Source organism: Lissotriton helveticus, chromosome 1_1 (genome assembly GCF_964261635.1).
Source record: "Lissotriton helveticus chromosome 1_1, aLisHel1.1, whole genome shotgun sequence".
Taxonomy (NCBI): domain Eukaryota; kingdom Metazoa; phylum Chordata; class Amphibia; order Caudata; family Salamandridae; genus Lissotriton; species Lissotriton helveticus.
Genome location: NC_136057.1, coordinates 325117386 through 325143035, shown reverse-complemented (window position 1 = coordinate 325143035; position 25650 = coordinate 325117386). Strand labels below are relative to the sequence as shown.

General features: G+C 44.0%; 1 protein-coding gene across 2 annotated transcripts in view; it reads left to right on the top strand.

The window, feature by feature from the left end:
- Nucleotides 1-25650, top strand: part of SSBP1 (single stranded DNA binding protein 1) — a 201610-nt gene that overhangs the window by 135316 nt on the left and 40644 nt on the right. For both annotated transcript variants that reach the window (XM_078653629.1, XM_078653637.1), the window contains exon 6: nucleotides 8575-8663. In XM_078653629.1, the coding sequence (XP_078509755.1) occupies nucleotides 8575-8663 (89 nt within the window). The remainder of the gene's footprint in view (nucleotides 1-8574; nucleotides 8664-25650) is intronic.

Genomic DNA, 25650 nt, shown 5'->3' with positions numbered 1-25650 from the left:
CTAAGCCTTCTGATACACCTGGCCCGAGTAACACTCTCCCCAAGAAGGTTGTCGACCCGAAAAACGTTGTCAAACCGAAGGTCGTCAACCCGAACACGGTTGTCGACCCAAAAGTCGTCGAACCGAAGAAGGTTCTCTAACCGAAGAAGGCCGGCCAACCCAAGAAAGTTCTCGAGCCGAAGCCTGTAGAGACGAAAAAGAGCTCTAAGCCACAGAAGGTCGTTCAGCCACAGAAGATACTCGACCCGAAGAAAAAGCTCGTCGACACAAAAAAGGCCGTCGACTCGAGCAAAAACATCGAGTCGAAAAAAGTCGTCTAGCACAAGAAACAAGACAAACGTATCGAACCAAAGACTCCGGTCGATCCGAAACAAATCGTCGGTCCAAAGAAGGTCGCCGGACCAAAAGAGACTGTTAAAATACCAAAGAACATTGACAAAGACAAAGTTGTCGAACCAGAAAAAGCTCCACGACCTTAGGCTCTCGAGCCAAAAAGTCACAGACTAGTCACTAAGCCAAAAAAATCGGCGCCACGGACAGTTGAGGAAGAACTCTTCCATCCTGATCCTGTGTGTGAGGAACAGTCTAAATTGTACATAGACCCTGAAACAGGACATGTTACAGTTTATCATCGAAAGAAGAGACCATTGGACACAGACACTCCTTCCCCTGTTCCTCCAAAGAAAAAAGACTTTGGGACATCTCCCTCAAGACCTTTTACTCCTCTTCCTCTCTATCCTAATATGGCTTTTGTGCCTTACTCTCCTACACATTCACAGTATGATGAGGAAGAGAACATAGGGGTAGATCCTCATGGCAATTTTGATGAGCCACAAGATCCTGATGCACAAGACAACCCATGGGATGACCAAAACGATCCATATGATCCACAGTCCATCCCAGACACCTCCACATACCCTACAAAACCGTCACCTACTGACAACACCATTCTTTTCAACCAATTGATAGATAGGGCAGCAAAATATCACAATGTGGACATGCACACTGACCCCATAGAAGAGGACTTTTTATTTGACACCTTTCCTACTTCTGAAAAACATGTCAGGACACTTCCTATGTTAAAAGGGGTACTTAAACATGCGCCGGACATATTCAAAGATCCAGCCAGAGCGTGTGTACTCAATCCCAGAGCAGAAAAGAAATATAAAGCAGCCCCTTCAGACCCTGCCTATATAAAATCCCAATTACCTTTAGACTCTCTAGTAGTGGCAAACGCCCGAAAGACAGCCAACTCACAAACAACAGGAGATGCTCCCCCTCCTGACAAGGAGTCTAAGATCTTAGAGGCCTCAGGCAAGAGAGTGGCCTCACAAGCTGCAAATTCATGGAGGATTGCAAACACACAGGCTTTATTAGCACGCTATGATAGAGCACATTACGATGAACTTGAGGATTTGCTGCAACATTTACCAGAACCTTTTAAAGCTAAAGCTAAAACCTCATTCAAGAAGGCAAATTCATAACTAATGCCTCTATTAAATGTGCGCTAGATGCAGCTGATACAGCAGCAAGATCCATTAATACTAGTGTATTATTACGCAGGCATGCGTGGTTACGCATCTCTGGTTTTAAAAACGAGGTGCAATCCACAATCCTCAACCAACCAGTTAACCCAGATTTCCTGTTTGGTCCAGCTGTAGACTCAATCTTAGACAAAATGAAAAAAGATACAGAAACAGCTAAGTCTATGGGCGCACTTCAGTTTCAGCAAAATAGAGGTTCCTTTCGTCGCTCCTCCTATAGAGGCGCCGCAAGAGGCAACACATCACAGACGTCCTCTACGTACAAGAGTAAAACCCAGAGTACCTTTAATAAAGGCTCCAACAGAGGTGGTTATAGGGGAAACAATAACAAGGACAGGGGACGTGGCGGCAATAACACCAGAGCCTCCACTGCCACCAAACAGTGACTTTATCACACTCCCTCCAGACCACCCAACACCGGTCGGAGGCAGAATACAACAATTCCTACCAGTCTGGAAAGCCATTACCACAGACAGGTGGGTGAGACAAATTATCCAGTATGGTTACTGGCTGGAACTCACTTCTACTCCACCCAACATACCACCCAAACATCGTCCTATGTCCAAAGAACACATCACACTGTTACAACAAGAGGTCGCGTCAATGCTAGAAAAGGGAGCCATAGAGCCAGTCCCTCTTCAACATCAAGGGACAGGAGTATATTCTCTATACTTCCTCATTCCCAAAAAAGATGGGTCCCTCAGACCCATTCTAGACCTCAGACTGCTAAATCAATGCATACTCTCAGAGCACTTCCATATGATTACTCTACAGCAAGTACTCCCGTTAGTCCAGCAGAATTACTTCCTTGCTACATTAGACCTCAAGGACGCATACTTTCACATACCTATACATCCAGCTCACAGAAGATACCTCAGGTTCACTATAGAAAAGCATTATTATCAATTCAAAGTTCTCCCCTTCAGAGTAACTACAGCCCGAGAGTTTTCACAAAATGCCTAGCGGTCGTAGCAGCACACCTCAGAAGGCAACACATTCATGTGTTTCCATACCTCGACGATTGGCTCATAAAGGCCAACTCGTACGCGCAGTGTACAAGCCATACGTCCTAGACACTCCAGCTGCTGCACCTTCTGGGGTTTTCCATAAACTACCCAAGATCACATCTACAGCCCTCCCACATACAGCAATATATGGGAGCAACAATAGATACCTCAGTAGCAAAAATATATCCAAATCCAGCCAGGATAGCTAATATGCAGAGACTCATTCAAAAGTTTCAGCTACAACACTCCTTACCAGTTCGAGTGTTCATGCAGCTCATAGGCATGATGGCCTCCTGTATATTCATTGTCCCTCATACCCGACTTCAAATGCGTCCACTGCAGGAATGCTTAGCAAGGCAGTGGAACCAAGCTCAAGGGCAATTAAAAGACCTAGTGTTGGTGGACAGTCGTGCTTACAACTAACTCTCTGCAGTGGTGGAGCCCACAAAACCTTTCCAAGGGGCGACTGTTCCAAGAGCCGGTTCCACAAGTAGTACTAACAGCGGACGCATCACTGACAGGTTGGGGAGCCCACCTACTTCAATTCACAGTTCAAGGGCTCTGGACAATGAAACAGAAAACACTGCACATCAACCACCTAGAGTTGCTAGCAGTATTTCTAGCACTGAAAGCTTTTCAGAAGTACTTGTACAACAAGACTGTGTTGATCCGGACGGACAACATAACTGCCATGTATTACATACAGAAGCAAGGAGGGACACACTCTCCACAGTTATCTCACCTAGCACAGAGCATATGGAGGTGGGCAATTTCAAAGCACATCTTTCTCCTAGCAGAACACCTGCTGGGGAAAGACAACCAAATAGCAGATCTGTTAAGCAGGCACAGCCAACAGCTACACGAATGGGAGATTCACCCTCAGGTTCTCAAACCATTCTTTCAGCAATGGGGGCATCCAGAGATAGACCTGTTTGCCACAAAAGAAAACTCAAAATGCCATTACTTTGCCGCCAGGTTCCCACATCCGTCGTCACAGGGCAATGCGATATGGATGAACTGGTCAGGCAGATTTGCGTAAGTTTTTCCTCCAGCCCCACTGATTCCGCTGGTGGCACGCAAACTACGCCAACAGTCCCTCACAATGATCCTGGATGCTCCCACATGGGCAAGACAACCATGGTACACAACGTTCCTAGAACTTTCAGTAGTTCCCCACCAAAGACTGCGCTTATCGCCACATCTTTTAACTCAGAACCATGGAGAAATCAGGCACCCAGATCCCAATCAGATGAACCTAGCGATCTGGCTGGAGTTTGGGTACATTAATTTACCTCCTGATTGCATGAACATTATCAAGGAGGCAAGACGTCCAACTACTAGAGCATGCTATGCAGCTAAATGGAAGAGATTTGTTATGTATTGCAAAAATAACCACATCATCCCATTAGATGCTTCCATCCAAAACATTATCTGTTACCTGTTGCATCTTCAAAGATGCAATTTGGCGTACTCTTCCATACAACTACACCTTGCTGCTATTGCAGCTTACCTCCAAAACAGACAACACATGTCTTTGTTTAGAGTACCCCCAATCAAAGCTTTTATGGAAGGACTTAAAAGGATAATCCCTCCAAAGCACCCACCTTCACTTCGTCTGGAACTTAAATATAGTACTTACCAGACTTATGGGACCTCTGTTCGAACCACTACATTCATGTGAACTACAATTTCTAACTTGGAAGGTGGCTTTTTTGATTGCCATTACCTCCCTCAGGAGAGTGAGTGAGCTACAGGCATTAACCATTCAAGAACCTTTCATGCAAATACATAACAATAAGGTAGTGCTTCGTACTAACCCTAAGTTCATGCCAAAAGTGGTATCCACTTTCCATATCAATCCGTCCATAGAGTTGCCAGTTTTCTTCCAAAACCCGCAATCAGTGGCTGAGAGAGCCCTACACACACTAGATGTAAAAAGAGCTCTGCTATATTATGTTGACAGAACTAAATCATTCAGGAAAACAAAGCAATTATTCGTTGCCTTTGCGCCACAACTTAAAGGGAATCCCATCTCAAAATCAGGAATAGCCAGATGAATAGTTAAATGCATTCAGATATGCTACCACAAAGCTAAACGCACTCTAACAGTTCCCCCAAAAGCACACTCATCGCGTAAAATGGGGGCATCCATGGCATTCCTAGGAAACATTCCCCTAGAAGAAATATGTAAGGCAGCTACATGGTCTACCATACACACTTTCACTAAACACTACTGTGTAGATGTGCAAGCAAAGCAGCAAGCTGCTGTAGGCCAAGCTGTCCTTAAAACACTTTTCCAAACTGCTGCAGCTGGTACAGGGGACCACCGCTAGAGGAGATACTGCTATACAGTCTATGCACAAATATGAATTCAGCAGCCCACATGCCTCGAACGGAATATGCTACTTACCAGTATGCATCTGTTCTTGGCATGTAGGGCTGCTGACATTCATATCGCAGCTGCAGTACTTTCTACTTACATTTACATGGACATCTCTTACTTTCTATACTGCATCTCTGCCACAATGGCGAAAAACAATCTGAGGATGGAGAAGATGCCTATGCGCACTGTAGTCCAGGGGAGGAGTCACTTATCTCGTGATACTTCGAAGACTCTTCCAGGACAACAAGGTGCAATCATCCGGACCGACCACTAGGCGGTGATCTATTCACAGATATGAATGTCAGCAGCCCTACATGCCAAGAACAGATGCATACTGGTAAGTAGCATATTCCATATACTTCACTGATAAATACTATTACAGCAAAACTATGGTTCAGAACAGTGCAAAAACTGTAACATTCACACAGGGAGGAAACTGGAAAGAACACTGTTCAAAGTGCTGGTAGGGTTCACCATCAACACCAAAAATCACTGAAATATGCCAGTTAAGGTCTTGACAAACAGCAGATCAGGGTGCAAGACCATTGTACTAATGCATAGTGACTTTTTATCTTGTGATCTACCGCTGAGCCAACTTTCTTGAGTCCTCTCTAGGCCTGGGCCGTAAACTCTGCTCCGTTCACAGAGTTTGTGAAGTTTTCTGCACTTCGCGCTCTACGGAGCTCGCGGAGTGCAGAAAAGTCCGTGCAGCAGAGTTTTTTACCCCACTCGCGCTGTTGTAACTTCGTGGAGTTCCGCGTAGCAAAACTCTGCGAAGTACGCCCATGCCTTGTCCTCTCATCAAGTCACTCGACCAGACAGTATTAATTTTTTTCACCCCATGGGAGAAACTAATGGGACTTGTATACTTACCGACTCGCATCTGCCATTTGTTGGACGTTGAAAGAATGCTTTGATAAACACTGTTTTTCAATAATTAAAGTATAGGTCCAAGGGTCATTTTAACATATCTCTCTTACAGGATAATGCACGATTGTTTCAATCTTATTTTAATAATAGCATTTGTTGCCACTTCCATACATGCATAACATTTGCAGCGCAGGTGTTATTGGTTTCGTTTTTGCTTCACTGGTCCATGTCTTTTTTTCCCTCCTTTGAGTGAACATTTTTTTTCTACCTGAAGAAGAGCTCCGGCTCGAATTGCATTTGGAACCAATGATCAGAAACATTAATTTAGATATGAATTTGGAAAGAGTGAATTCCTCACAGAGTCGTATTCAGACATTGTTTTCAGTTCTAGATTGTTTAGCCCAAACGTGATGCTCAATTATTTGCAGCGTTTGCATAGAGTATTCCAATCTCAGTGGCAGCACACTGAATGCTATGGCATGTACATAGTATTTGTGCATGTCCTGATACTGGAGCCCACCATCTCACGTTCTGCACTACTAGCTATATATCTTTCTCCCAGCAGTATGGAATTGGAATTTGCCACTTGAAAAACCTGCCATAATATATTACCTGGAATGTACCCCCTCCGCTTCACCTAGATAACAATACATGCTAATTTAAATTTTGGTGGTATTTATTGACCAGGGACTAAAGCACAATGGATTTTTACGCCGTAAAACTAATTTTTTCTCTGGTGCAGTTGGATCTATAAATTGTGGTTCTCAGCAAAAGGCACTTAAGAAGATCCATTTTCTTTGCAGTCCATTTGGGTGAGAGACGGAAATCTATATCATTAACCAGGGCTTTAAGTGGGATGAAAAAACTTGGTGGGGTTCTTTCAAAGGGATGTGCCTATGTAATTAAGGGCGTGGCTAAAAACCTATGCTTCGCATAGTGTGACAGCAGACTGGTATTTTGCTGTTTCTATCATTGCATCCAGATATATAATACAACAAGTAATATTACACCTACAACAAGCCAGGACTGGTGGCTTGTCAATGGTTGTTAGTTGCATGAGATAAACAAGCAACAACTGTGGCTTTGTTTCATATAATATTGAAAATGCTTCAGTTCTGAAATGATGAGACTATGAAAGACCTACAACGAGTCTCTTTGGGATTGCATCAAAGACAGTGAAGGATGTGACTGCTGCAGGGTTAAGTTTTTTGTTCACTCTGAGGGTGTGGGCAAAAATGGAGAGCCCGATAGAGACGAGTTTCAACTCCTGCTTTTTATTACTGCTGGTGCTGAGCACCGGCATGACCCATCCCACTTAAAGCCCTGCCATTAACGTACATTATGTTAGTGAACCATTTGCCTTGGCTGGGAAGGGAAAAAAATAACTTTGTTGGACCAGATGTGCCATATAGATTGAACCTGGCGGGGGTGCCAATAATCACCCCTGCTTAATCCTGTCTCAATTGGATTTTTTAAAACATAATTTTTCTTGTGATCCTATCTAGGCCCTAATCCATTTGACTATGCATTCCTGTAATAATTCGTACTAGATCCTCTGGTGTTGCTCACTACCTCATATTGGACCATTGTGCAGGGCAAATCACTCTGGCACATGCACTGTTACAGAAGTCTGCGAAGGCACCAATGCCCTGTGTTTCCTCCTAATCCCTTCTTCCCAATTATCCATTTCCTTTTCTTTTTTCCTGCTTTAATGCTAAGCACTGCCTCTGGGCCTTTGGGATTCATCTCTCCTCCATTGCATGATGGGTGGTGCCTAGCCAGCCTTCCAGTTCATGGCTAAGTGCCTTCTTGTCAGTATGAGCAGAAGTGCCCAGAACCTGAAGCCCACCCGCCCTTTTATCGCTGGGTGCGTAAGACCCCAGTAGCCATGTCTCAGGGGTGTAGGGAAACTAACTCCCTTCTCAGCACCTAGCCAAGATGTTCAAGAGTCGCCCTCCAGAACTCTGCTCTCAGTTATCATTCTCAGTGCTGCTGTGTTATATAAGTAGTAGTAAAATGTGGTTTAAGACACATTGTTCATGAGTAATCCATTGAACCTCCTTTATCTAGCCCTGCAAATGTTTCAAATAGCTTTTGTAAGTAACTTGCCGGTACAATACAGTAGAACTACAGGGAGATCAGCAGCCACCCATTCTTGTACATGGCAAGTAGTAGGATGCCTCATCAGAAGGGCGAAATACTAAACATTTACATTCAGGTCTTAAATAGCAGTAAGGATTGAGCACCGGGTGCAGGCCACTTTGGTAAGTACCTTGGGGATCCCTTCTGAGCTCTCACCCCATCATCCGCCCTGTCAACATTTCCAAAGGGGTGGGACTGTATTCTTAACTCAGGAAGGAGGGGCAATGAAGTAGTACATGGATATTAACTTCAGTTTGTTTACTTGAATCCTCTTTTCATTGTTTTTTTGTTTTGGGTGTTTGACCCGGTAGATCAAATGTATGTAGGGTTCTAGAGCTGCTCATGTATCCCTCTATTAGCCTTCTATCTTGACCCCTTTATCTCCCTGGAGATGTGACCTTCAAACAGGGCCTGTTACTATTGACGAAGCTTCAGCAGTAACTGAATCTAGGTGTCAGACTCCCTAGAATGCACAAGACTGTTGCTGTTTTTCTTAGCAGGTCCTGTCTGAAGTCAGATCCTCACTGTGTGTCCCACGCGAGTTGTATCGAAGTCTTCCCTTTCTGTAGAGCGCGGACGTATAAATAATCCAACATTGAGTTTAACACCTCCCTCTTGTCTCTTGCAGGGCTCGGGTCTTTGTAGAAGGCAAGATTGACTACGGGGAGTACACGGACAAGAATAATGTAAGGAGACAGGCGACAACAATCATAGCAGGTAATGATGGGAAAGGTTTATGAAGGGGCCTCCTTAGAATGTGCCAGTGCGAGGAGAGGTTAAGCGGCCATTATTGGCACTTGTATCCCTCCTCCTGCTTTGTGAGGTTGAAAGTCCTAGGGGTCGGGCATAGGGATTGTGAAAAGCCTGGTTGTAGAATCTCTGTCTGACAAACCCAACTCCAAGCTGACAAAATGCTAATTTCATTAATCCTGGATCTAGATGAAAAAAATTTTGTTTGAAGTTATGGCAGGAATAGAGCGTCTGTTTTAAGTTATTTTATTTATTTTTATTTATGAGATTTATTGAGCGCACAAATACCCATGGGTGTCTCGGCGCTATGGAGTATGCTAGCAGGGAGATAGTGACTATTGATTAAAGAGCCACGTTTATATTTGCTTCCTGAATGTAAGTAAGGTCGCGGCTGTCCTAATATGGGCTGGAAGACTGTTCCAAAGCTTAGTAGTGGCAACTAGGAAGGATCTGTCGCCTCATGAGACCTTTTTTGTCCGTGGTACCATCAAGAGGTTTGCTGAAGATGAACGTAAGCACCTTGAGGGAGTATAGGGACATAGTGATTTTTTTTTAAAACCTTGGTCCGGAAGAGTGCATTGATTTAAAGGAGATACACAAAGCTTTGAACTTGGCTCTGTTTCTAACAGGTAGCCAATGCAGCTGTCGAATATTGTTGGAGATTGGTTTAAATTTGGGAGTACCTGTGAGCAGTCTAGCTGCTGCATTTTGCACCAGTTGCAACTTGTTTAATACTCTTTCCTGAGCATTAATGAGAAGCCCATTACAGTAGTCGAGTAAGGAAGGAGTTTCTTTATCATTTTAATGATCAAGAACGATGCAGAGACAACCGTATTTGCATAGTGCATAACTGACAGTTTATTGGCAAAGATGACCCCCAAATTTCATACCTTTGCAACTGGTGATGGAGGTGATCCCAACTCTGCTGGCCACCAAATGGGGGACCAAACGGGGAGGAGATTGCCAAAAATCATAACCTCCATCTTATCGGAATTCAATTTAAGGTAATTATCTGCCATCATGTACTGATTGCCAGCATTCCCTGTTGGAAGTTGTGTGCCATTTTTGCACCATTGTTATTAAATGCCAGAACCAGTTGCATGTCGTCTGCATACGATGTTATGCCCAGGTGGTGGGATTTGATGAAGTTCGGGCTGGACTGTTCCCATGAGGCACAGGGTCAAGACTGATTTGCATATGGCCATGTTTGAACTGGGGTGGCTTGGTGAGCAAAATAACAATGGATTAAACCCAGATCTGTGACTGGGGGTGAATGTTTTGCCATTGTGCAACATTCCGTCCATCATCTTGTGTGTTTTGGTGGGATTTGATGACCCTCGCCAAGTCAGACACATAGATGTTCAATAAGGTCGGACTCAGCGAGGATCCCTGAGGCACACCGCATGGCAGAGCAAACGATGGTGAATTGAAGTTACCAAAACTGACTGACTGTGCTTGGTTAGTAAGGAAAGAGGACAGAAGGGCTTTAGCGCTGTGGGAGATCCCAACGTCCGCGACATGGTCGATCAGAGTCACATGATCGACCGTGTCGAAAGCCGCAGAGAGATCCAACAATATCAGGACTGCAGCTCCTCCTCCATCTAATATTTTCCTGATTTCATCCGAGGCCTTGTGAGAGCAGTTTCGGTGCCATGTCCCCTTCTGAATCCAAACTGAGATTCATCCAGGCAATTGTTTTGGTCAATGAAGTCTGATAACTGAGCATTCATAACCTTTTCAACGATCTTAGCTGGAAATGGAAGAGAAGCTATAGGTCTGTCACCGGTGACCTCTGATTGATCCAGATTGCTCTTTTTAATAAGGGGCTTGATGACGTTTTTTTTCCAAATAGAGGGAAATATGCCGGTTTAAACATCAAATTAAAGATCTCCGATAGGTTGGTGCCTATAATGTCAGGGAACAACTTGAGAGTGGGCGGAGGGCAAGGGTCATCGGGAGATCCTTAATTGATGGTGGTAAGTATGTGTGAGATCGTTTCTGGAGAAACCTGATTAAATTCCTTCAAAGAAGGAGCAGGGTTTTTGTCTGTGAGTGTAATTGAAACATCACAGGACAATCTGTGTGTTCATGAGAAACTGCTGGAAGAGAGTCACTGGAGATGTGAGTTGTAAAGTTAGAATATATATTAATGACTTTTTCTTTGAAGTAAGTTGCCAGTGAGTTACAAAGGTTTTGAGAAGCCACTATAGAAGTTGTAGGGCCTTGTCCAGATAACCGAGTAACCTCCTGATATAGATGATTTACCGAATCTTGTGCAGATTCTATTTGCCTACAATAAAATGTACTTTTTTCTGTAACCAGGAGATGTTTATATTTGGACAAAGCCTGTTTGTAATGTAACTTTTGAATAGGATCATAATCTAATCGCCAGCGAAGCTCTTGACGTCTACAAATATGTTTCTCAAGTCTAAGGGTTTCGTTGAACCAAGGAGCAGACAGCAGAGCCCTGTTAGTGGACCTTTTTTTAGTCGGAACCGCCGAATCGACTGCGTCCAAAATCCAATTCGTATGGGTGGTAGCTGCCAGCTCAGTCAGAAAGAACAGCTGGTAGGGAGGCGAGTAATTTAGATTTAAATTCTTGCGAATCAATGTTACCCCATGCTTTATAATGGCTAGGGGTGGTAGGTTTAGTGGGCAAAGCAGGGTTAATTTTAGATCGAATTTCAAAAAGGACCGCACAGTGGTCTGTCCATGGCATGGGAATAATATCTTCTAATGTAAGTTGTTGATGGTTAGAAAAAAGGCCATCCAATGTGTGGCCCGCAGTGTGAGTGGGGGATGAGACCAGTTGGATAAGGCCTACCGCTTCAATTTCCGCCAGGAGGGCCATGGTATCTTGGTCTTCATTGGCTTCAAGATGGAAATTGATGTCTCCAAAAATGGAGTATTTGTTTTCTCCGGCCACTGACTCTAGTAAACAACCCATAGAGGAGAGAAATTCAGTTTTAGAGCTTGGGGGCCGCTAAAGAAGGATGCATTTAAAAAGATTAAAGTGAGGTATCGTGATAGTGAAGGTAACTGCTTCACAAATTGTTGTGTGGATGAGTACTGTTCTCACCAAATAGTTGTCGCGATGTATAATTGCCAGACCTCCTTCTTTTTTTGAGGCTCTGCAAATCTAAGGCTCGTAAAGCCCTCAGGAGTTGCTGTGGAGAAATCTTGGCCACAGGACCGGTCGCCCCAAGTTTCAGTTATAAAAAGAAGGTCCAATTTAAGATCTTCAAGGAAATTTAGAATTTCCTATTTATCTTTAGGTAGCGACCGTACGTTTATGAAGGCTGACCGGATAATTCTAAGTGCCGTATGTTGCTTTTTGGTATGCGAAGGTAAGAGAGCGTGGTGGTTGTCTAAGGAAAACGAACAGGTGGAACAAAAGAGAGGAAACTGAGTTATTCGCTCAACATTAATGGCCGGGCAGCTGTGAGAGCGCATGTTGGTATTAAATATCGATTTAAGCTGCTCAGAGGTATAAATCAATGGTTTGACACACAAATCTTTGGAGGTCCCGACAGGGGGTGTGGCCCTAGGCACGGACGGGCGCAGACGGGCTTGCCTTTGGCGTGCCGCCGGCGCTCCTGCTGCATGCCGCAGGTGACATAGAGCTTAAGTAGTGAAGGGGAGGCACAACTAGCCTGCTGACCTTCAAGCTGCTTCAAACCGGAAGTGTAGAAACCACCGGTGCGTGCGTGTGAGAACTTCCCTCCACTCAAACTGATTGCTCATCGGTGGACCGGGGAAGTACAAAATGAAAGCTATATCAGGTACAATGCAAGTTTAAAAGCAGTGCAATGTGGTGCAATTTAAAAATTATTTCAATTTCTCAAGAAGTAAGTGCTAAGAGCCCTTTCCCAGGCGCTCCTAGTGAGTTAGCTATCAGCGTGTATCTACCTGCTAAGCACCTCCCAAGCATAGAGGGATTTGGGCAAAATACAAACGGAAACTGGTCTGTATCTACTGCGATTCGGCTATATGAGAAAACCATTAAAACACCTGTGCAGCGGAGAAACAGGCTGGGGAAAAGGGGAGATGAGTAGCGAATTAAGGGATGTTATAACCCCCGCCAAACCAATGCTTCACGTCCAAGCCATTAAATGGCCAGCTATTGCTTCATCTCTAATCAAAGTGCATTTGTTTTATAAACACCTTCATATGATTTTGCTAACAGATTTACTGGTATCCTGAGCTTCCCCTCTGTTTATTTATAGCATACATTTGGACTGTCCATCTCTGGATCTCTCCCCTCTGTTTATTTACTCATACATTTCGACTGTCCATCTCTGGATCCCTCCCCTCTGGTTATTTACTCATACGTTTGTACTGTCCATCTCTGGATCTCTCCACTCTGTTTATTTACTCATACATTTGGACTGTCCATCTCTGGATCCCTCCCCTCTGGTTATCTATACTACTATAATAAAGGAAGAACTTTCAGCCTTTGAGGCGGGTAAACTCGGGAACCACAGCGCCAATCCACCCACCCGATACACCGTTGGAATCGTCAGGGTGTGTAGATGGTTATAGGCTATATACATTTTTAAAAAAACGTTATTTAAAAAATGTACAGTAAAAAAAAAGTCGTGCCTCCGAAGTAGCGCCTGCCACGACGTGCGTGCTCACGTCAGGAGCATGGGGAGGAGCGGCGTCCAGGAGCGCGACGAGCAGCGGCGGACATGGCGCGGGGGAGGAGCAGTGACGTGAGGAGCAGCGGACAGGCCAGCGGCGGTGCAAGCAGCGGACAGGCTGGAGGAGCGGCGGCTGAGGTAAGGGAGCGGCAGACATGGCGCGGGGGAGGAGCGCTGACGTGAGGAGCAGCGGACCGGCGTCTGAGGTAAGGGGATCCATGTCGGGGCAGGCGGGGGACGGGCTGGGCGGGGCGGGGGCCGGGCTGCTGGACAATGTCGGGGCGGGCAGTGGTCGGGGAAGCCTGTTGCTCCCGGACAAAGTCGGGACGGGCTGCTAGTTTACTCATACATTTGTACTGCTCATCTCTAGATCTCTCCCCTCTGGTTATTTACTCATACATTTGGACTGTCCATCTCTGGATCTCTCCCCTCTGTCTGTTTATTTACACATACATTTGTACTGTCCATCTCTGGATCCCTCCCCTCTGTTTATTTACTCATACATTTGAACTGTCCATCTCTAGCCAACCTAGTCAGCCTAGTCAGGGTAAGCCCTTAGACTCTAGCCCCACAAAATCTAAATTCAAGTTTTCATTTCCTTCGGTTGAACAGATCATTGATTTGGTTATGTCAACTAAGTCGGGGGGCCCTATGGACCCTTGCCCCCCCCCAAGGTCTTACACTTGTTTCCAGAGCTGCTTTGCTCCCAACTCCAGCCGCTCCTCGCCAATATAATACAGTCCCGTTGTTTCCCTAAATCCTGGAAGGCGGCCTCGGTTCTTCCTCTCCTTAAGAAGCTTAACCTTGACCCTTCCATACCAGCTAACTTTAGGCCAATTTCAAGAATCCCATTCCCTGCTAAAATCCTTGAAAAACTGTTGAATTTACAACTTGCGGGGTTTGTCAGGGACATTCATGTCCTAGATGATTCCCAATATGGGTTCCAAGAGGAACATGGGACTGAAACTGCCTTGGTGATGGCAGCCGAGGAAATTAGGAGTATACTGGACGCAGGGGGGAAGGCCGCCCTCATTCTGTTAGATCTGTCTGCGGCCTTTGACACTGTTAACCACGATATACTCCTAACCCGGCTGAAAGACATAGGCCTTCATACATCCACAACTGCCTTGCTGGCCTGTTTTCTGGAAGACAGATCCTTCTCGGTTCAGCTTGGGGAATTTGCATCTAGGTCCTTCAGTCTGCCGTGGGGGGTCCCCCAGGGATCTTCACTGAGCCCCTCCCTATTTAATATATATGCTGCCCCTCTAACCAACGTCATCAGAAACTGCGGGTTCGTCCCACTATCCTACGCTGATGATACCCAAATAGTGGTGGCAATCTCCAACAACACCACTGAGACCGCGGGTTAGATTCAGACTCTGCATGGACCAGGTCAGTCACTGGATGCAGGCTAACTGCTTAAAACTAAATGGCGATAAATCAGAGGTTCTGCTACTGGGGGCCGAACCTAAAATCTGGTCAAACGTATGGTGGCCGGATAGGCTCGGCAGATGCCCATCGCCGGTGGACAACGTAAGGAATCTGGGAGTTACATTCAAATCCAAACTTACTTTTAAGGCGCAAATAAATAATCTCTCCTCCTCTGTTTGGTACACATTAAAACTAATTAGGAAATTGTTGCCATACATTCCACCGGATACATCCAAAACCCTGGTTACCTTGTTGGTCCTTTCAAAATTAGATTATGGCAATGCATTATATGTAGGGCTGCAAAATCAGTTATTAACACTCTATAAATCTTCCAATCAAATCAAATCAATCTCTGGATCTCTCCCCTCTGTTTATTTACGCCTACATTTGTACTGTTCATCTCTGGATCTCTCCCCTCTGGTTATTTACTCCTACATATGGAGTGTCCATCTCTGGATCGCTCCCCTCTGTTTATTTACTCATACATATGGACTGTCCATCTCTGGATCTCTCCCCTCTGTTTATTTACTCATACATTTGGACTGTCCATCTCTGGATCCCTCCCCTCTGTTTATTTACTCATACATTTGGACTATCCATCTCTGGATCTCTCCCCTCTTGTTATTTACTCATACATTTGGACTGTCCATCTCTGGATCTCTCCCTCTCTGTTTATTTACTCATACATTTGGACTTTCTAATTCTGGATCCCCCCTCCGGTTATTTACTCATACATTTGGACTGTCCATCTCTGGATCTCTCCCCTCTGTTTATTCACGCATACATTTGGACTGTCCATCTCTGGATCTCTCCCCTCTGTTTATTTACGCATACATTTGGACTGTCCATCTCTGGATCTCTCCCCTCTGTTTATTTACTCATACATTTTGGATGTCCATCTCTGGATCTCTCCCCTCTGTTTATTTACTCATGCATTTGGACTTTTCATCTCTGCATCCCCCTTTTCATCTCTGGATCTCTCCCCTCTGTTTATTTACTCATACATTTGGACTGTCCATCTCTGGATCTCTCCCCTCTGTTTATTTACTCATACGTTTGGACTGTCCATCTGTGGATCTCTCCCGTCTGTTCATTTACTCATACGTTTGGACTGTCCATCTCTGGATCTCTCCCCTCTGTTTATTTACTCATACATTTGGACTGTCCATTTCTGAATCTCTCCCCTCTGTTTATTTACGCATACGTTTGTACTGTCCATCTCTGGATCTCTCCCCTCTGTTTATTTACTCATACGTTTGGACTGTCCATCTCTGGATCTCTCCCTCTGTTGCTTTACTCATACGTTTGGACTGTCCATCTCTGGATCTCTCCCCTCTGTTTATTTACTCACACATTTGGACTGTCTAACTCTGGATCCCCCCCCCCTCTGGTTATTTACTCATACATTTGGACTGTCCATCCCTGGATCTCTCCCCTCTGTTTATTTACACATACATTTGGACTGTCCATCTCTGGATCTCTCCCCTCTGTTGATTTACTCATGCGTTTGGACTGTCCATCTCTGGATCTCTCTATAGGCATGCACAGTGTTGCTTCCTTTCTTAGAGTGAACTCCAGTCGATTCTTGATCTACCCTTGCGGACCTTTATCCTCACCAGTGCTCCGATATCCAGCCCTTCTTAAAGGCTGTGTTCACCAACCTTGGAGTTTCCTAAAGCCCCTCTTTTGGGGATATGCGTATGCATATATGTATGTGTTGACATTTGTAAAGTACAAACATAGTTGTAAAGCTGCGGAGCGCTGGTCATTGACGGGGCATGATTCAAGACCGTTTACAATAAAGCAGAATATATTGGTAGGGTGTTCCTAATATGTGGAGATGTCAGTAGTTTTTTAAGAGAACCCGGTCGGATAAAAAAAAAACTTGTTGGCTCAAAATGATTATGTGTCACGGTAAAGTTTTCCTGGTCAACAGCCTTTTTTAATTTCAAAAGATTTTATTGTTGTAAATAAACAAATGAAGATACAGAATATAAATAAAGTGATACATTTGAGAGCAAATAAACAGACCATCAGAAGATGAAATCCAAAAATAATTCATATGAAATGCATCCAGATATAGTAAATAAAAGTATTCTGCCAGAGATAAAAATATGCATTCATGAAGACCAATCAGGTTAGCTTATATGTAAACCATCCACAAATGTATCACTATCAGCTGATATAGTCAGAGGAGGAAAAAAGCAGAAAAAGAAGGAAGAAAAGCGAGAATAAGAGGGAGCAGATGGAAAAAAGAGGATACAGAGAAGAAAGAGGGGGAAAAGGAAGGAAGGATTTTCCAATGGATAAACCTTAAAAGTAATGAATAAATCCGAACAAACAAGACACCATTCAGTCAGACATACGAAAGGGATATTGATCAACCAACCCCTGTGATGACAAATCCATGTAATTGTCTAGAGCGGTCCACACCCCACTAGCAATCGACGGAGAGAGATGAGCTTGATCGACCGAAGTATGAGCACTGCGTAAGAAGGAAACCCAAGCCCACCAAGTATGATACGAAACAGAGGAGAAGGATTTCCAGTCCATAAGAATTACTTTCACAGCAACGGTCAATAGAAGATCTAATAATTGTAGCTCCATGGGCTCCAAGGGGAGAGGAGATGGAGCCGCAAGAGGGCCCAATAAAATTAATGGGAGAGAAAGTTGAAAATTAATATCAAAAATGAGCATAATATGTTTATGTATGAGGTCCCAAAAGGGTTGGAGTAGAGAGCAGTCAAAAAACATATGTGAAAAATCCCCTGGCGATAAGCCACAACTCCAGCATAGATTATCTTCTTTGAGACTGAGCGAATGTAAGCGCACAGGCGTCCAATGAAGAAGATTAATAGAGAAAAATTTAGATTGCATTAACGATGGGGCGATTTTATTGCGAAGAGAAAGTTTACCAATCATCTGCCATGTATCTGAAGAAATATGATCGATGACGCTATGTTCAAAATGACGTAACCATTTATGTTGAGCAACCGTATGAGGGGAAGATGAAGACGTAGATAAAAATTTATAAATTTTTGAGGCTACATGACCAGATTTCAACCAAATTTGAAAAAGAGTAAACGTAGAAGAATTAGGATGAAGACGTACTTTAGCAAGTGCCACCTTAATTTTAAGAAAAGTATAAAAATCTAAATTAGTTAAGGAGAATTGTTGAGCTAAAGAGGAAAAGGGTAGAGGCTCATCATTAGGACCATAAAGATGTTTAACCAACGATATCCCTTTAGCCGCCCAGTAGGAAATCAAGGAAGGATCAATATTAATTTTAATTTTAGAGTTCCGCCAAATAGACGACCATCTAGATTTATGAAGTGGAAGCGCCACCAACTTGTCTACCTTTCGAACCGCAGACAGAGTGTCTAAAATAATAGAGCGGGAAAAAGGAATAGAAAGAGTAGACGCAGTGCAAAAAGATGCAGTCGGTAATGGAGAAGCCAATTCCTGCTCTATGAACAACCAGGAAGGCACGTGACTAACGGGACAAGAAAACCAAAGAGCACCTTGGGAAGCCAAAAAGGCAGTTTGGTATTTATCCCAGTCAGGCAGATTAACCCCTCCCATATCATAAGGCTTCCGTAAAAATTTATAAGCAATTCTCGCTCGTTTATCATTCCATAAAAATTTAGACGTCAAAACGTCAATTTCATGAAAAAAGGAATCTGAAAGTTTCACCGGAAGCATAGAGGATACGAAGTTAACAATAGGTGTAATCATCATTTTAAGAGTCTGAAGACGACCCCACCAGGAAATGTGTTTCGGTGACCAAGTATCTAAAAGGCGGCGAATTTTAAGAATAGTCTGGTTTTCGTTATAGGCAATTGTATCATATAAAGTAGAACAGAAATAAATACCCAAATATTTTAAGTGTTTAGACTGCCATTTGAAACCAGCAGAACCCATATGTGTGGGGAAGCAATAGGCATTCAAGGGAAACAACTCAGTTTTATCCTTATTTAAGGTGTATCCAGAAACCTTTGAGAAAAGGGCAATCGTATCCGAGATAGCAGGTATAGCCACGGCAATATCATATGAAAAAATAAGGACATCATCTGCGTACGCCGCAGTTTTAATGCAATGAGGACCAAAAGAAAACCCTTTAATATCCGGATTCAGCTCAATCAATCTAAGGAGAGGGTCAATGGATAACAAGAATAAAAGAGGGGATAAGGGACAACCCTGTCTGGTACCCTGGCGAAGATTTAAAAAAGATGACGTAGCACCATTAACTCGTATATTAGCTCTGGGCTGGGCGTATAAGGACATGACCATGTTAATAAAGGAGTCACCAAGATTATGTGCATATAAGACAGCCCGCAGAAATGGCCAAGAAACCTTATCAAAGGCCTTTTCAGCATCAAGCGCCAAGGCCGCAGCTGGGAGATTAGATCGTTTGGCAGCTCCAAGAATGTGACAAAATGTGCGAATATTGTCACGCGCAAGACGGCCTTTCACAAAACCGGTTTGAGAGGAATGTACCAATGTAGGAATGAAGGATTCTAATCTCTTGGCCAAAATTTTACAAAGATCTTAGCTTCCATATTCAAAAGGGAAATGGGGCGAAAATATTTGGGATCTGAATGATCCTTTCCCTCTTTAGGGATCACCACAATCGTAGCATCCGCCGCAGTACCAGAGACAGAGCCATTCTGAATAAAAGCATCAAACACAGACTGAAGCTTGGGAACAATCACAGGAAGAAAGGTTTTATAAAATAGAATAGGGTAGCCATCAGGCCCTGGAGCTTTCCCCGAACGAGTAGCCTTAATTGCGGAGGTAATTTCATCAGAAGTAATAGGGCCACCTAAAAAAGTATTATCTTCTCGAGAAAGTGATTTCACAGGAACAGATTTTAAGAACTCTTGACATTGTTCAAAAGAGGCCTGATCAGAAGGTGAGTATAGGTTATTGTAAAAATCCCGAAAAACTTCAAGAATTTCCCCGGTCTGAAATTTTTTAACACCAAGATGATCAGTAATAGAAGAGATTTGGAAAGACTTAAAGGAAGAATCTTGGAATTTCAATGTAGCTGCGAGCATCTTACGAGCTCTATTTTTTAACAATAACCTTTTGGATTTCTGATCTTGAACCCCAATATAGGCTCTCTTGGTAACTATAGTGTTGTATTTGTATTTTAGATGCTTAATTGACTGAAGGCAAGATGTATCTTTAGAGTGACGAAAGGAAGATTCCAGATTTTTAATGTTAGTAGCGAGATCCGCAAGTTCTTTTTTAATATCAGCATTCCTTTTAGACATACATTTAATAGCCTGGCCTCCGAAAGTACATTTGAACGAGTCCCAGAGAACAATCGGGGAGGAAACTGATCCTTCATTCTCCAAAAAAAAAGTGTCAATCGCGCTAGAAAATTCATCAACCTGAGAAGTGTCATATAGAAGTTCTGTGTTTAACCTCCAAGATCTAGCTTTCGATTTGGGAGCAAAGGACAAGAGAGTAAAAGTAACCGCGGCATGGTCAGAAATCAGAATAGGATGAATAATCGGAGAGGAGGAAGCAGGAACAAGGGAAGAATGAACAAGTAAGTAATCAATACGAGAAAAGGTAGAGTGAGGTGAAGAAAAGAAGGAAAAATCACTACCAGTAGGGTTATGAAGGCGCCATATGTCTTGCAGATGAGAAAGGGAACACATATTAAGCATTTGTTTATGGGATTTTGGAGGACGAAATTGAAAAACTGAATTCCTATCAAGAATGGGATCCATCACCAAATTAAAATCTCCCCCCAACAACAAGGTTACCAGAGTGAGGCTTATCATTCAATTTTTTGGCAACTGATTTCCAAAAGGCCGGATCATCCTTATTAGGGGCGTAGATGTTCATAACATAAAGATCAGAAGAACCATCAGACAATCTAGTTAATAACCAACGACCTTCAGAATCGTGATCAGAAGAAACTATGGACAATCCTGAATTCCTGGAAACCAAGGTGACAACCCCATTTCTTTTGCCACACGCATCAGAGCAAACAACATCTGAAACCCAATCTTTCTTCAAGAATAATTCGACTTTGGTAGATACTTTTGTTTCCTGAAATAGGACTAAATCTGAAGAGAGAGATTTGCAATAATCCAAGATCTTGGATCGTTTCACAGGATGATTTAAGCCCTTAACATTAAGGGACAACACATTCAAGCCAGGCATCGACTAGTATGGAAAACAATAACATAGGCTATAAATAATAGACAGAAAGCAACCCACATGAAGACAAACATCCAAGCATCCAACAACAATGTCCAAAAAGGAAAAACCATTGGGGAAATCCGAAAAGAGAAAAGAGGAAAGGAAGAAGAAGAAAGAAGAAAGAGAAGAGCCAGCGTAGGGGGTCTGAAAAAGACCAAACTCATACTAGGGGGAACGTGGGACGACAAACAGGGGAGCCGTCATAAGGAGCAAATATAATAGAAATCAGCAATCTACAACCCCACTGTATAGCAGGACGAAGTGTAATTAATAGGGAAGAGAGAAAACATGACTATGGAATAAAGTTAATTAGAGGATTATAAAATATCTCAACATGAAAATCTATGAGAACAACCTGCGTATATCATGCATGTATCAATATAATGGAGAGGTATAAAGACATGTTAAGAGTAAATAAAGCACTTCCATAAGAAACAATATACCTATCAGGGAACAATACATAGAAGGAGTTATATCATATAAGCAATATGCAAAAAGCAAGAGAAAACAACTAATCAAACAATTGCCGTAAAATATGTAGAGCTGATTATGTGTAATGTAGAACCTCATGTAAGAGTATGGCAAATATAACTGAATATACAGGAAAGTATTAGAGAACTGAAAACTGCACTATTGACATAATCATTAAATCTAGTAAAATTATACAATAAGGAAAGAAATAAGCATTAAGTGAGTGAACAAGCAGGAAATAAATAAGTGAATTAGACAATTATTAGAAGCATAACTTTAGATACATAACTGGAAAGAATAGGTAGCAGCGTAGCAATAACTGTAACAATCCATAAGACAGTACCGAAAAGAAATAAATGATGGAAGAGTCAAAATAGATAGCAGCAGAAGGCACACAAGAGTTTATCAATCAAACTCATATTAGAGGGAGCAAAGGGAAAGAAAGGTCAAATATAAAAATGAAGATAAAGAAATATCATGGAGACTGCAGAGAAGGAATGAACCAAAACATTAATGAAGAGAAGAAAGAAAAAGAAAGCTGAACTAAACCAATGGTAACCAAAAAAGAAAGGAAAACATAGAAGCACTAACAGGACAGTCAAAATAAAAGGTAACCTAGAAAAATAGGCAGTACCACAAAAAGAATCGAAAAAAGGTACAAAGAAAGTACACCAAGACATTGACAACCTATAGCATAAAGGGAAAGGGGAACAGGTAAGAAAAACGAAGAAAAAGAAGAAGAACCACACCACCGTATTAAGTTAAAAACATCGTATATAAACTAAGTGACTAAAAAAAGAACAATATTTGTGTACGCTAACACCACTACTCGAAGGAAAGAGACAGACCTAACAGCTCTTAAATAGAGCAAACACATTACGGGGACATGCCCTGTCTCAGGTATAAAGGCGTCAGGTGTAAACGAAGCCTCCAGTTGCAGATCCGTCTGCAACAAGAGAAAAGACAGGTACAGAACTAACAAACACAATAGAAGCAATATAGAAAAGAAGCAACCCACAGAAGAGTAGAGAAAATATTGAGAGAATATCTCAAACGCGGGAACGAATGAAACAGAAGAAAGGGAGGAGGAGTAGAGAGAATGAAGGAAGAGAACATATCGCACATTTAAGTGGCAACGTCAAACAGAAAACATCAGAACACAGAGAAACATTAAGAACGGTGGACCATCATGCCACCACCCAGATCTAAAAAGACAAACTTAAGAGATCTGAGAGAGAACAAACACATTACAGGCATGGACATCCATCTCAAGTGCCGGAAGTACTAGGAGTATGCGAAGCGTCTATTTGAAGCTCCATCTGAAGCTCCATCTGATTGTCCAAAAAAGAGGCCAGGTCAGCAGGCTCATCGAAAACTCTAGAACGGCCTTTGAAGGTAATTCGAAACTTTGAAGGGCCAGAGAAGGAAAAGGGGATATTCATCTCAGATAATCGCTTCCGTAGGTTTAGAAAGCCCTTCCTTCTTATCACCGTGTCTCTGGCAAAGTCTTGAGAAATGGAAATACGATGGCCATTCCAGGAAACATTCTTAACCTTTCTCATGTGCGCCAAAATTTGCTCCGTATGTTGATGACGCAGTGGCTTAAAAATTATATCCCTTGGTTGTGAGGCCGATTTGGAGCGGAAGGTGGGGACACGATGTGCCCGCTCTATCTCAAAATCTCTTTGGAAAGACAGTTGCAATGTAGCAGGAAGCCAATTGGATATAAAATCAATCATAGAAAGAGCCTCTTTCTCAACGTCCTCAGGAAGGCCAAAAATGCGTAGATTGGATCTACGATTGCGATCCTCTTGCTCAGTGAGGTCTCTCCTCAATGCCGCCATTGAACGCTCTAATTGGCCCAGAGATCTAGATTGTTTCTGCACAACATCTTCTGCACCACTAATACGTGTCTCTGTGGCGGATACACGAAGGGAGAGAGCCTTAAATTCATTCCTGATGGCAGACACCTCAACTTGGAGCATATCTGTGTTTGTTTTGGTGGACTGAGCAATGTCGTGAACATCATTCAAGCGCGTCAGAATAGTCTCTAGCGTGGACGCAGTGTCCTTCTGAGAAGACTCTGGCGTGGGAGATGGTTGTTTAAATCTCTTTAAAGAGGCTTTAGCATCTTTGGCATTTGAGGGCAAGCCCATATTCTCAGCCATAAAGGTAACGTCCCAAAAAGCGACAAAGCAACAAACACTGCAGGTATTCAAGAACAGCAAAAGATTAAGGAGAGTGGGAGGGAGCCCACGACACGCGAATAAATTCTCACTCAAAAACAATAGTAAAGCGCCTCACAACCGACAGGGCAGAGCAAAATATATTGCCAACCATATGCGAGGAAAAAACAAGATATAGCAGAACTCCTCCAAAATAAGCCACTGCGTAGTAAAAATAAAGCGCTGTCACAATGTAGTATTGAAAAGGTAAACAAGCATTAGGAATGCATTAGGGCTCGGGTTTGTTTTAAGTTAGAGATAATGGCATTGTAAATGGCAATGTGTTTTAGGCACTCTGCACTACCACTCTGCACTCTGCACTACCACTCTGCACTACCACTCTGCACTACCACTCTGCACTCTGCACTACCACTCTGCACTACCACTCTGCACTCTGCACTACCACTCTGCACTCTGCACTACCACTCTGCACTACCACTCTGCACTACCACTCTGCACTCTGCACTGCCACTCCGCACTGCCACTCTGCACTGCCACTCTGCACTGCCACTCTGCACTGCCACTCTGCACTACCACTCTGCCCTCTGCACTGCCACTCTGCACTACCACTCTGCCCTCTGCACTGCCACTCTGCACTACCACTCTGCACTACCACTCTGCCCTCTGCACTACCACTCTGCACTGCCACTCTGCACTGCCACTCTGCACTCTGCACTACCACTCTGCACTGCCACTCTGCCCTCTGCACTACCACTCTGCACTGCCACTCTGCACTACCACTCTGTCCTCTGCACTACCACTCTGCACTGCCACTCTGCACTACCACTCTGCCCTCTGCACTACCACTCTGCACTGCCACTCTGCACTACCACTCTGCCCTCTGCACTACCACTCTGTACTGCCACTCTGCACTACCACTCTGCCCTCTGCACTACCACTCTGCCCTCTGCACTGCCACTCTGCACTGCCACTCTGCCCTCTGCACTACCACTCTGCACTCTGCACTACCACTCTGCACTGCCACTCTGCCCTCTGCACTGCCACTCTGCACTGCCACTCTGCACTGCCACTCTGCACTGCCACTCTGCACTGCCACTCTGCACGGCCACTCTGCACTGCCACTCTGCACTACGCACTACCACTCTGCTTTGCCACTCTGCACTGCCACTCTGCACTGCCACTCTGCACTGCCACTCTGCACTACCACTCTGCACTACGCACAACCACTCTGCACTACGCACTACCACTACGCACTACCACTCTGCACTACGCACTACCACTCTGCACTGCCACTCTGCACTACGCACTACCACTCTGCACTACGCACTACCACTCTGCACTGCCACTCTGCACTACGCACTACCACTCTGCACTGCCACTCTGCACTACGCACTACCACTCTGCACTACGCACTACCACTCTGCACTGCCACTCTGCACTACGCACTACCACTCTGCACTACGCACTACCACTCTGCACTACGCACTACCACTCTGCACTACGCACTACCACTCTGCACTACCACTCTGCACTACCACTCTGCACTACGCACTACCACTCTGCACTGCCACTCTGCACTACGCACTACCACTCTGCACTGCCACTCTGCACTACGCACTACCACTCTGCACTACGCACTACCACTCTGCACTACGCACTACCACTCTGCACTACGCACTACCACTCTGCACTACGCACTACCACTCTGCACTACGCACTACCACTCTGCACTACGCACTACCACTCTGCACTGCCACTCTGCACTACGCACTACCACTCTGCACTGCCACTCTGCACTACGCACTACCACTCTGCACTGCCACTCTGCACTACGCACTACCACTCTGCACTCTGCACTACGCACTACCACTCTGCACTGCCACTCTGCACTACGCACTGCCACTCTGCACTACGCACTGCCACTCTGCACTACGCACTGCCACTCTGCACTACGCACTGCCACTCTGCACTACGCACTGCCACTCTGCACTGCCACTCTGCACT